Genomic DNA, 13,149 nt, shown 5'->3' with positions numbered 1-13,149 from the left:
GGGGCACCCTACTCTATCGTTACTCATGTTCATATCCATGTTGTCGGAAACCAAAAGCCATTAATTAAGCTCGCTGATGCAGATAGCGATCTGAGTCCCTAGGCAACTTGATGATTATTGCACAAAGTGTCTCTAATTAGTTTGTAAGAAGCCTTGATTTAAATCGTGGTTGCGAATGTGACAGCACAACAACTCCGTCATACCCCTCAGTCCACGGCAGTTATCAATTCTGGCGTCATGTCAGCAAATACCCGGTCAGTTTGAATGGCATTCTCACATACTTGCTAATCGTGGCTCCAGGGCTTCGAAGAACAACAAAACGTACAGTTGGCGACCTGGCTCGTGCGATGTGATTGGCTTTCTTGGTCTGCATATTGATGCCACGGAAGTGTAGAGCCGGCCATGCCAATTTGAGAGGCCTTTGCATCCACCATTCGAGTGGATTGTTGGAATTTGTGTTGCATGCCTCTGGGTGCCGGAAGCATATTGCTAGGGCAAACCCAACATCGAGCGTGTGTGAGGCGCGTGATGTGAGCCATCAGCTGTGGGGACTATCAGCTCAAAATAACATCTAGCTGCATGCTATAGCTTACAACAACTATCATCTTTGTTTGTGGTTGCTTCCCCTCTCGAGTTACTTTCGTACTGTTGCCTATTAATTTTCATCCTAATCAAAGAGTCTTTTGGGCAAATTGCCAATCAAGGCATCGCCGGTTGGCGGACATTTCGCAACGGTACATGAAGCCTTTTACCCGATGGCGTGAAGAGATTAGGCGACAGCCCTGCTCCAGCTTGAAACTCACCCAAGCGATACGCAAGGCAGTGGATAGATTGAAGTGCTGATGGAGGATTTGGAATATGGGATGTGGTGCTCGGTCAACCGTTGCCCGGCTGTGTGAGGTCTGTCAGAGGTTTCCATTCAGCATACTTGCGGTTTGTTGACTCTCTTTCTGCGCCAAAGTCGCGCACGTGGGCTGTTCTACTAAATCAGGGAAAGGATAGTTAGCAATCGCCGTGATATTATTGTTAGTAAATCATGGCGTGAAAGTGATGTGCATCTTGGCCCTCTACTCAAGCAACCTTTTTCTCGGCTTTTTCTCGTCTGGTTTCTACATCTCGACGATGGATTTCTTAACAATGACTGGCATCCAAGCGCTCGTCTTGTTTCGCATTCATGTTAGCTTGGCTCTCGGCATTAATGCTTTGGTAACAGTAGTCTTAAGATCTTATTTCTACTTAGCGGGTAGAATTAAGCTTGTGTCAAAGCGCTTGGAGGAAGAAACCTTTCCTATGCGTGCATTAGTGCATGTATCAGGGCCGCGATTGAATGCTAAGCCTCAACCCTATTGAGAATACGTCTGGGTGATATCAGCAATATTAGCCGCGCTCTGCAACTACAAAGATAAGGGATAGTTGTCAAAGCTATGAGGCTCTGTGTGTAGACATTGTCCGTGATATGTTTGAGAAATCCATCGTGGGCCTTGTGTTATAATGGAAACATCGGTGTATCAATGGTTCAATGAAACAAAGACTGTGTGACCTACTTTCGTCGATGTTCGTGCCCCTACGCCGACCAGCTATTGATAGTGGGACTGAGGATGATGATGATGCTAAGGTTGCATTGGCGAAAAGGAATAAATGCTGGTCGACCTTGATCTTCAGTCAACGACTTACGGAGTGTTTGAGAATACCAGACAATGTTAAGTCCGGCTTCGATGCCAACAGAAGAATTTGGTCGGTATAAGTAAATGAACATTCGGGGCCGGGTGCTTAGTAGCTTATCTGTTCTTAGGCATGCTGATTTGCTGCTGTTGGTCGGAATTAGCTGCTATGGCCACCGCACATCTGCGCCCGAGGTCCTCACTCAATGACGAATTGAACAGACTCAAATAACTTCAAATATTGTACCTGATAGACATAACAAGAAGTCCAAAGAGCCGTGACTTCTCAATTGAGGCGTCCGTATTGTGAGAGACGTTAAGCGGTGAGTATTATGCGACAGGAGCTCTTAGTCCGCGATAACAAGCACCGCACTATAGTGGTAATGCTCGCTAACCAAAGGAGAACTTACACAGATAAAAGACCATTAGCGAAGAATATTCATTGCCACTTACATCTCGGCCTTGGTGTTGGCGCCTCTCCCGAGGTACAGAAGAGTTTGGGGGCTATGCCACAATGATGAAGACAGGATCGTTGATGCTAGTGAAATTGCCATTTTTAATGCCGGGTCGTAGACGTAGGATACCTCGAAATGTTCGTTGCAATAAAACCAAGGACTGGACTGGCCTTCCGCAACAGCATGTCTTCAACGCGATGGCACATTGGGCCATTTTGGCGTGAAAACATACTTGCGGCTCTATACCACGTCACGTGCTCAATCTGTCGGGCTTAACCAAGTAAGGAAACGCTTTATTTTGGCTGAGAGAGCCTAATCAGAGGTACATAGATTGGACATTGGATAAGTTCATACGGAACAAAGATTCCGGAGGCCAAGCGCGAGGCAGAAACTACTATCTTTACCGGTTTTGGCCATTCTAAAGATTAGCGCCTTGAATTAAGGGATGAAAATGCGAGCGAGACAGGCAACATGGGAGATGATCAAACAGCCACTTCTTGGTATCCAGAGTCGAATTTCTGCTTTTGGTTTGGGCTCACCAGTAAAAAGTAATTTTAGTGTAAATCGTCCCTTCTAAGCAGCGATCGGCCAATTGGAAGCCGAAATTCAATCCGATACCCCTGCCCATCACGCACGTAGCCTCAATGTGCAAAACGAACATATAATAGACTGAAGACTAGTTGACTATTTCTTTTTCACCAGCAGACTTGGTAGCATTATTATTTACACGCTCGAATCGAATCATACCATCATTTTCTGCCTGAAGTTATTGTCGCTTGGCACCATGGCCTCGTCAAGATTGACATGGGTTTATAGGCGACAAGACCGGGCCAGAGACGTGCCGAAAGCTGTTCTCGATGAGTACAAAAACATCATCCGGCATTTATATTTGGATCAAAACATGACTCGTCCAGAGGTAATTAGTTGCCTAAAGCATAACTACAACTTTAACTTAAGGTCAGTCAAGTCCCAGCTTTATATACGATCATGGCTGCTGACCCGAGATCACATAGCACCAGCCAGTTTGCAAAAGCAACAAAGCATTGGGGGTTCTATAAGCAACCTCGCCAGGCCAAGACAATAGCTCGGGCGCTTGAAGCAACTGCTTTGATGGAGCCTGAGCCATCCGGCGCGATATTTGATATCGAGGTTGATGCTTTAGGTGCAGATGATGAACACGAACCTCTTTTCCACATTGACAATACACTTAGTCCAGATTTCGATCCTCCCAAGAACGCCAAGGATGACGAGGATTCATGCAAGGAGCCGTCTCGGAAAGCTGAAGATATTTTTCTGGAGGCCGAGAAGAGCCCCCAGAAAACCAGATTATCGAGCAACCGATGCCACGCAGCGAATGTCAAGAGTCCAATGCGTATTACGAACGCACCCGAAACCCAGATTCCATCAACCTTGAGATTTTCGCACCCCCGGGTCCTGGATCGAAATCAAAAAAAGTTTCTGATGTGTGGCACAACGCGAGAGCTGTACTTAGATTATTCGGCATGCTGCTACCTCTTCCAAGATTCCTTTGACTGTATTATGGAGAACATCCGCTTTAGTAGTAGGATTATCGCCGATGAGAATCTTGGACGCCAATTTCTGGATCTTATGAGGATGGCCAAATCAACGACCATGGGTGAATCGGTTATCAGCCTGCTACAAGATTCCCATATTCTCGAAGCTGCAGAAGGGGACGCAGATCAGACGTCAGTCTTTCCTTTTACCACTGCGCAAGATCGCATGCTTTTTCATGCCTACCTTTCTCGCATCTATGCTCTTATACCAGGCGAAGAGGACCAGGCTCGAAGGCACCTTGGCCGACTTCGCCAGATCAGGGATGAACTCGTCGCAAGTCCAAATTGTTCCCTCAATATGTGGTCTATCCTTCTTATACAAGGGGATTCCACTCATAAACATACCCCAGACGATTTGGTTGAAAGACTGGACATTGATGATGGAGAGTTTCTATATCTCTTTCGGCTGTGCCTGAACTTATGTAACGAATGGCTTGAGTTGGTCGAAAAAGGGGCCTCAAGTCATGCTCTTGTACAGTTTGACACTTTATTCCAACATACAGATGGCGCTGCAAATTCACAGGAGATCTCGAGATTGATAAAAAAGCAGAGTTGCCTTGATACGTGGCAAGAGGCGGGATTCCTTTTTGCCTTCGTCTGGGGCAATGCGCAGCAGAAAACATCAATCTCATTGTCTTGGTGGAACCAAGTCGAGATATCAGGTATATCACCTTCGCATTTCCTGGCTGTTGTATGCCGGATGATTGTTCATCAAACGACCATCTCTCCAAACTGGGGGAACGGATTCGTATGGGAAAATGTCACTGGGAAATGCATTAGCCTGTTCTATCTCTGCGCAATCGACGATTTAATGACAGAAAAGCTATCACCGCGAATTATCAAGAGAGATTTTCTACAGCACTTCATCAAGCATCACACATGGTCCGAACTAGAACCAGAGGACAATGGATCAATTAAACGTGTCCAGAACTATCAACAGAGAGTTCTAGATAACGTGATTCGACATAGGATGGATAGTGCAGAACGTCACTCCTCCTTCCAGGAGACTTCGCCCCAGGTCACCCCCCTGCAAACAAATGCCCCAATGGCCCCATCTCTTAGTCTGGGTTTCAACAAGTCCAACAATTCATCTTCGCACTCCACAAGCTCGTCGCATGGCCGCCAAAGATACCTCAACTCACTGAGCAATAACCCTACGATGACTCGATCACCAGCGTCAGGGTCCTCTCGAGGGTCTTCCATGAACTCGTTTCGGAGATTTCAATCGGCGAGTACAGCTATTACAATACGTCTGAAAGACTATCAAGGTTTTCAAATGCAAAGTCTGGATGAGCATGGCAGTAATACTTAGTCAGAGACTCAGCGTCTCATTTGATTGAAATTTCTTACTGTGACGCCATCGCTAGGTGGCTAGCCATTGGTTCGGTCTATTCCACGTTTTTGGAGGGTATAGCTGTACAAGTGATGGTGATTTACTTAATGGTACTCGTAAGATTCTAGAAGGTTCATTAGTTATACAAAGGACGCGTATTCTTGCACTCTCACCCAGCACTTAACCCTGTTCATAACTATGAGGACTACAGTAGTCATAACAGGTAAGAGTAGCTTGTCTCCCGTCTTCTTTAGGGTCTCATACTGACTCTGACAAGTATCAGCGAGTTTACACCACTGAAAGAAGAGGCGTGTCCAGGTCGTTCAAGACTTTGAGAAGGGGAAGGAAGTTTCCCCAGACTTGAGAGTCATTACAGTTCAGCGACCCTCATACTATAGGTCGTCCATCTTGGACTCCCCTTTTACATAAATTCGCAAGATAAGAAAGGCAGTAAAGAAACGGTTGCTGTGGGGCCAAATCTTTACAATACATGAGTTTTTCAGAGGTCAACAGTTTCAGCTACAAAATACATCTTAGCCATGTCTCATCTGTAAAGCTTTTCCTTGTTTTATCCGCTTTTATGTCCAACTCCAAACGCTATTGCTTTAACAGTTTCTAAAAGCAGCTTTTGTGTGACCATGATTTTCTGATCCCCAGAGCTAAGCTCAGGGCCAAGCGCACCACGTTTTAATCTACCTACCATCCAGCTACTGATTAGCTAACTCCCCAAAGTGCAGTTTCGGTGAGTCTGCTGACTATGGACCTCAGTGTCCTGTTCCAATCAAACTACCAAGTCCGATACAGAAGGATAACCATAGCTCCCCGGCTCTTCAGTTTTTAAATGCGACGTGACACAAAGTCACTTATGATCTCCGCGACTTCCTCCGGTGCCTCTAGTAGGGCCAGATGTCCAACTTCTTCCAGCACGAGGAACTTGGTGACGGAAATGTTACCAGAGACCTCAGACTTGACACGAGCCACCGGTTCAACTTGATCCTTGCCTCCAGCGATAACAATTGACGGAATGGAGATCCCCTTGGCTATCCCTAGTATATTTTCACTCATGGCATGTCGTGGCCACGCTACTCTAGCAGCCGGATTTCCCTTCAACATATCCTCCACAATTTTCTTGACGGCGACGTCGGGCAGGGGCTTTGCAGTGAGAACGTTGCGAACAACAAACTCGGCGTTCTGTGCGTTATCGTAGGCGCTTATTTGTTGGTTGCGCATCTCTTCAGGCAGGATCAATGGTGTTGGCGGCGCCGGACAGAGCAGGACTAAACCTGCAAGCCCACCAACACACTTCCGACCAGCAACGGCTTGCGCTACCTTTGCACCCATAGAATGCCCGACGATGATAAATTCCTGCAGTTCCAGTCGTTCAATGACCCGTTCAACGTCTCGGGCTAATTGGAGAATCGAGTATTCTGTCTCATCTGCAGGTCCAGCTGATTTGCCCCATCCGCGAAAGTCAAGCCGGGCAGTTGGGAAGGTCGGTGCGATTAAATCATTGACGGGTGACCATGTTTTGGAAGATCCTCCCCAGAAATGTAGAAAGATAATAGTTGGATAGCCTTGACGTTGTGCTGGAGGAAATGATTGCTCGACATGGAGATGGACATTGTCTTGCATCGGGATACGCTTGGTGGTGGATGTAAATGACATGTTTGCTCAATGGGCTCTCAGAGTTTATCTTCCGGTCGAAAAAAAGAATTCAAAAGGGTTGTTGACTTGGTCACTAGAAATGGGGTTCATGCTTCCTTAAATAGTTTTGCTTCCTAGAATGAAGTCATGATAAGCCCGACACGGCTCGGATACATCAGACTGTATTAGTCAGTGAAAATAATTCCGTGGGCCTACGGTTATTACAACCTGCAGATAGCGTTCATCACTTCATTCCATTTACTAATGATTTAAGGAAGTTTATCCAAAGGTCGAGGACATCGTTGATATGGTGAGGAGCAGGAGCTGTGACTCATATCTCGCGGATGGACGAGCCACGAAATGAATGAAACGAGGTCCATATTTGAGATATAAACAGGTTTTATCGCGCTACGTTTAGAAACCTTCGTGCTATTTTCAATGATGGATAAATCGTGATTCGAAGTCAACATGAGGTTGGGCTTTCTGCAAAGACTGCATAGGAGTGCGTTGATCCGTATTGTCAAGAGACGTGGCGTAGTAAGACATTTTGACCAGCAAGTGATCTATCACAGTTTGGGCCGAGTGATCTACCGAAGGGCCAAAAGAATAACTGACAAGAATGGATGGGGAACGAGAGAGCATAATTCGGAAAGGAACAGAGCAGGAACTTGAACTCCGGAGAAGTTAACCTCGAAACATCACGCACGTGGACATTGTCTCACCCGTGGACGCATAAGGCCGATATTTAGCTCCAGGCCTGATTCGACTCAGCTGAACCGATCGAAGGCTTGCTTTCTTGCATGGTGTATTGGTGGCTAGGAAAGCTAAGTCCCTATCTGGGTTGTTGAGTGGAGAGAACTTCCCCGCAGGTTCAGCTGGTTTGGCTCAGCCTTTCGGTAAACAAAGTAACCGCTGTGGCATCCAGGCGTCATAATTGCGAAGGAATCACTTCACGAAGCGTTTTCACATATCGATAGCCTTGAGCGAAAAGCGTAGATCACCAGCCATCCCTTAGCGTTTGGGCTAGTGAGCCACGTCAGGCTTGGACAAACGCCACATGATTACTTGGTAAGGGCTTCTCGGTGCTTGGTAAGTCCGACTCTCGATAGTTTCTCAGGTCAGGCATACCGTGAATATTGAGTCTAGACCGAAATCGGCTGTCGCTTCAAGATAGTTGCGGGGTAACAGATATCGGCCCTTGCCGCCTTATATGTAAATACAGCGGCTTAGCATGCTCCTCTATCGCTCTTCCTCCCTCTGGTCTACTAGCTGTTGTTTTGCGAGGCTCTTTGAATGAGGGTTTTAGTCGCTGACGGCAAGTTGACCCGGACATCATGCCCTTAGAAAAACTTGTCAATAATGTGTCTGAGGTGGATATTATCATTGCTCACGGAGTCATAAACACGCCAAGAGATACAATTGTAACATATTAAGCCACTGTAACTTACTAAACAAAAGAAAACAAACCTGAACCTAAATCAAAGAAGAGATAAACCTGTCGGGGTTTCACAGTAAGCACTCTCCACGGGCGCAAGCCTTTGCATCAGTTCCAATTCCCATCATACTCAGATAATAGTGACCAGACTTGGATCCCGATCATGCTGTGCTACCTTCATCTGAGCCCGAGCCCAGATTCAAGAGAACAGCGCAGCGTTCAAGCAGGTGATGACAGCATCGCCTGTACTCAAATTGCCTGCCACACATGTCGCAGCAGGGCCGCTAGCACTGAAAGGGCCTAGAGCGGACTTGCAATAAGGGAGAGCCAGCGCCAGTAACAGATCGGTCTTGCCGGCTAGGCTCGTACATGCTTCAGGGAGATCCGTGATGCATATTCCTGCCAGGGCAGCATTCAAGCAAGCAATGAGCTTGTCGCCGGTATTCCCAGGGAGGTTGTTGCTTGTGCAGTATCCCACCTCGGTGTTCACGCCATCGTAATCACCCAAGGCGCTTGTACAAGCTCCGAGCCGATCGGAGAATTCTTGGCCACTTGTTCCAGCCAGCGCCAGGCACTGAGGTGGCGTTTTCGCGCAGGCTACCGCGGTGGGACTCGCGGTCGCCGAGACGGTAGAGGACGATCCTTGCGTGTTTGATGAGGTAGAGTCGGAGCCAGTGGACGATTCTGAGCTAGTAGATGATACTGAGCTAGTAGATGATACTGAGCTACTGGATGAGGCTGAGCTTGTAGATAAGACTGAGCTAGTAGATGATACTGAGCTACTGGATGAGGCTGAGCTAGTAGATGAGGCCGAGCTAGTAGATGAGCCTGAGCCGGCAGTAGAAGAACCGGAGCCTGTGTCAAGGGTAGAAGAGCTACCTGGCCCTCCAGTCGATGAGCCTGAGCCAGTGCTACCGGTAGAAGAGGCAGAACTTGTGCTATCTGTTGAAGGTGCTGTTGAGGTTCCTCTGCTTGAAGTTGCTGTTGAGGTTCCTTCAGTTAAAGATGAGTCTGAACTGCCAGTGGATGATCCTGAGCCAGCACTATTAGTAGAAGAGGCTCCTGATCCTCCTGTTGAGGCAGAGCTCCCGCCACTAGCTGAAGATGCTCCTGTCGTTCCTGTAGAGGATCCTGAGCCAGATTCTCTTGTGGAAGATGTAGAAGCGCTACTAGTTGAAGATGCCCCAGATCCTCCAGTTGAACATGCACCAGATCCTTCAGTTGATGAGGTACCTGGTCCTCCAGTTGAAGATGCTCCGGATCCTGCTTGAGTTGAGGAGGTACCTGAGCCTCTAGTTGAAGATGCTCCGGATCCTGCTTGAGTTGACGAGGTACCTGAGCCTCTAGTTGAAGAACCTGAACCAGCATCACTAGTAGACGAGGCTTCTGATCCCCCAGTTGCGGAGCCAGGACCAGTACGTGTACCTGTGGATATAAATCCTGAACTTTCTGTAGAGGATTCTGAGCCGGCGCCTGTGCCGGTAGACACAGCTCCTGTATTTCCGTGAGATGAACCAGATCCCGCGCTTGTTGAGGCGGAAAATGTAGATTCATATCCTGAACCTCTACTGGTAGAACTGCCCGTGCCTATGGATATGGCTCCTGATGCCCCTAATGAGGAGGCAGAGCCACCGCCGGTAGAAGATCCCCGACCAACGCCCGTGGATGCCGCTCCTGGCTCTCTATTTGATGCAGAGACAGTACTCGTGGGGTTACCAGTCGGCGGCTAGTTGAGACGATATCAGTTTTGGGTAAATCAATATGGTGTTGTATGTGATAATACTTACTGGTGTGAATATGATCTTGGTCCCGGTCCCACTGCTGCCACTTGGTGGGAGGGTCATCGTGGTCACCCCGGCTCCAGTCCATTGTCCTCCTGTAGTCGTCGTGAAAGGTCCAGTGAAGGAGCCCGTTGCACTCCCAGCGAATATAATCTTGGTGCCAGTTCCACCTCTTTGACCAGGTGGAAGTGTGAGGGTAGATACTCCAGAGCCAGTCCACCAGCCTCCCGTCAAGGTAACCCAAGGTCCAGTAAAGGATGTAACGGTATTACTACGGACTCATGTGAGCAAAACTTCGTTAAAGAGCTCCAGAAGTCATCATACCTGCCAGCGTGAAGAGTGCTTGTTGTGATAGCATTGAAGTTGGTAACTAGCAGTGTTGGTGCTGAAGTCACATCGATGGTAATGGCGCCAAAGGTCAAGGCTGTATCAGAGCACACAAGAGTACTAAGAACGATGGGAGTCTCCTCGACTAGAATCACAGGATGCGGCTCCATAGGACAACCCTTAAGAGCAGCAGCCAAGTCTAGCAGGGCAACCCCCGTAATGAAAAGCGAACGTAATGAACGAAGCATCGTATAGCAAAGATGAGTAACAAGTCTTTAACACCAAGGCCCGTGTCTGGATGGCTGTTCTATTCCCTAAGGGCTACATGCATGATTTATATATGCCAACCAAAGCACGGAATCAGTAACTAGGCATAGGGGTTATTTCCAGGTTCAACGAATCGTTTGTCCAGAGTCGGCAGACTGTCAGCCCACACGTATCCTAATCCTAACATCAACTGCTAACGCAAAGCGTCAAGATGTCTTCAGTCAGGTATGTGACTTTCAAAAGAAAATACTCAAGGCTGCTAGACTTGAGTTTGTTTAGAAAGTTATCGACCACGGAGCGGAGACTGCACCGAAGGGGGAAATGTTGGGAAGACACGGGTATCGGCGGTAAGCATGGTTGTTGGACTCAATACGAGAGGCTATGCCGAAGAACTTTGAGTTCCGGAGCGGATTTCACCGAAAACGGAGCTTGCATTCGAGCGTGAGCAAGAGCACTCGTGGCTATTAACTTCAAGTCTAACTCACATACGACCGGGGCATAAATATGAAATGAGCTGATCTAGGAGATGAAGCTTCTCGATATCTCAACTCAAGGCCGTACTTGTCCCTTGCTCAGCTGAATTCCGCAATTGTGCTAGGCTGCTTAATGATGGGACTTATCGCTCATTACTTCAAGGCTAAAGGTACTCATTAGTGACCAGAACATGGAATGTTTGTGTATAGGATTGCGCATTAGAAAGAACCCGCGTCCCGAAATACATGCCCAAGATTGCCCATGAACTCCGAGAAGGCGAACAGTCCACCTTTTCCATTTCCGGTGCGTGACTTCGTAACCAAGAGTCATAAGATGGGCTCATTTAGTCAACGTCCTCCGGTCTAGAGGAAGTAGACTTTCCAGTTCAAAAAGTCTGTAGTGGTTCGCATAGCAATGGTCTCAGCTGGGAAGGACCTGTTCCCATTCCACATCAGATCATAAAGTTTTCAAATCAATTCAAGGGCTCGTATATATATGACATTACACAGACTGCACATTCAACGCATGCAGTTCTTGGTATCGTCTATATCTCTCTATCCTCTTCCTCCCCTCACCATTTTGTCATACTACTTTGAAGCAGACTCGGCATTATGTTTGCCTCGATTTCACTTCTTTCTCTCTCTCTTACTCTTATCTCACGCAGCTATGCATCTCCTGGAGGTATTTGTAAGAGGGGTTCTGAAACACTTGGCACACCTATTACCCTTGTTACTGTTCTGCCAACTAAGGTCATTTCATCGCCACCTGATGCCCAATGTCCAGTAACTTATACCACAATTGTCTCCAGTCTGTGTTCTGACGCCGCTGGCACTCCTACTGGTTTTTCCGATCATGCGTATACCATGACCTTCGGCTGCCAAGGGTCAGAGAATTCCCCATGCTCCGTGCCTTGGAACCCTGAGGTTTGCCCCCCAGGGTTCATGATAACTACAACGGTCTGCAACAAGTGCGCTGGGGGGCCAGTCACGTACACCTTGACCGTACCCGAGCAGGCAGCCATCACAGGGCAGCCGCCCGAAGGCTCGCAAGGTTCAGAGAATTCTCCATCTCCAGGAGAGGGTGGAAAGCCCAGCAGCGCTGAAGCTCAGGCTACAGAGGCGGTTGGGAATACTCCTTCGGGTCCAAATGCCAAAGGTGGAGAGGGTGGCGGCAACGCGAGTGGATCTGGTCAATCGAGCCCCAGCAAAGCTATCGAGGTGTCTTCTGGGAGTTTGTCTGTCAAGGGTCACGTTACGAGACTGGTCCAGATCTCGATTCTTGCCACGGTCTTCATGGGTACCATGATGTGACAATAGATTTAGAAAGATGGAGGGGCAAGGATGTAAGCGAGGTTGGATGTAAGCGAGCTAGGATAGTTGGTACTAGGATTAATATTGAATCTGTTGTCCCGTGTCTCGAAGCATTTATTACATGCCTGTGAACCTAATAAAGGGAGATTCTGGCGGGGAAGGATGTGTTTGGATACGTTGGATAGAGTTCAGATATACGTGAGGGGGTGCAAACCTAGTAACTTAAGGTACCAGACACTCATCAGCTTATAATTTCGACAACGCCCGGAGCCAGTTGTTCGGCACACGTATTTTAGCCCCATTCCCAACTCCCCTTCTTCTTCTTCCTTACTCCGCCTACACAATTCAGGTCAACCGGAGCCTTGCGTATGCCTGGTGCTTCAACGACTGCTAGGGATATCCGTGATTCGACATCAAAAGCTCAGAGCTGAATCAGGCCATGAGTTGGAGATCACCTTTACTTTAGAGAATTCGGATAAGGCTGTTGTCCTTTGATTTAATCTAATTTTCATGCTCAGTGACAGTCTGACTCCATCGACTGCTCGCAATTGACTCTTGTGGCGCTACAGTGTAAGACACTTTGCTCTCCGAGCCCGTGCTTACGGAGGCTTCGGGCTACAAGTAGATCCCGGATGGCTTTCAAAACCAGACCCGTCTTTTCAATACCGTTGACGTGCTTCTCTTGCTATTATTGGATCACTTCTCGTCTACTACTACCAATCAAGACTCCAATCCTCACAAGGTACGCCAGCATGCTCGAGGAGAAGGTCATGATAGGAATGATCATCTGGATCTCCATGTAGCCAAGCGTTTTGGTTCCTTTTTGACAAAGACGCTAAAGCTTGAGCCCATTTTATTCCCAATGGGGGACAGGTGTGGGCCTTTCAG

General features: G+C 47.8%; 4 protein-coding genes across 4 annotated transcripts; 2 read left to right on the top strand and 2 right to left on the bottom strand.

Moving 5' to 3' along the window:
• Positions 1-3,103: 3,103 nt before the first annotated feature.
• FTJAE_10207 (uncharacterized protein) lies at positions 3,104-5,002 on the top strand (the record flags this gene model as incomplete). Its single annotated transcript, XM_037343026.1, has 1 exon — positions 3,104-5,002. One exon carries the CDS (start codon positions 3,104-3,106, stop codon positions 5,000-5,002), a length of 1,899 nt encoding a protein of 632 aa, XP_037202665.1.
• Positions 5,003-5,860: 858 nt separating this feature from the next.
• FTJAE_10206 (alpha beta-hydrolase) lies at positions 5,861-6,688 on the bottom strand (the record flags this gene model as incomplete). Its single annotated transcript, XM_037343025.1, has 1 exon — positions 5,861-6,688. The coding sequence occupies one exon, from the start codon at positions 6,686-6,688 to the stop codon at positions 5,861-5,863; it is 828 nt and encodes a 275-aa protein (XP_037202664.1).
• A 1,613-nt stretch (positions 6,689-8,301) lies between these two features.
• On the bottom strand, positions 8,302-10,458 carry FTJAE_10205 (uncharacterized protein; the record flags this gene model as incomplete). Its single annotated transcript, XM_037343024.1, has 3 exons — positions 8,302-9,828; positions 9,890-10,154; positions 10,208-10,458. 3 exons carry the CDS (start codon positions 10,456-10,458, stop codon positions 8,302-8,304), a joined length of 2,043 nt encoding a protein of 680 aa, XP_037202663.1.
• Positions 10,459-11,562: 1,104 nt separating this feature from the next.
• Positions 11,563-12,261, top strand: FTJAE_10204 (uncharacterized protein; the record flags this gene model as incomplete). The annotated part of the gene is made up of 1 exon (XM_037343023.1): positions 11,563-12,261. One exon carries the CDS (start codon positions 11,563-11,565, stop codon positions 12,259-12,261), a length of 699 nt encoding a protein of 232 aa, XP_037202662.1.
• Positions 12,262-13,149: the final 888 nt, after the last annotated feature.

This window comes from Fusarium tjaetaba (assembly GCF_013396195.1).
Source record: "Fusarium tjaetaba strain NRRL 66243 chromosome Unknown NRRL66243_c0000238, whole genome shotgun sequence".
In the NCBI taxonomy this organism is placed as follows: domain Eukaryota; kingdom Fungi; phylum Ascomycota; class Sordariomycetes; order Hypocreales; family Nectriaceae; genus Fusarium; species Fusarium tjaetaba.
The sequence above is the reverse complement of the archived record's forward strand: the minus strand, read 5'-3'. Positions and strand labels throughout refer to the sequence as shown.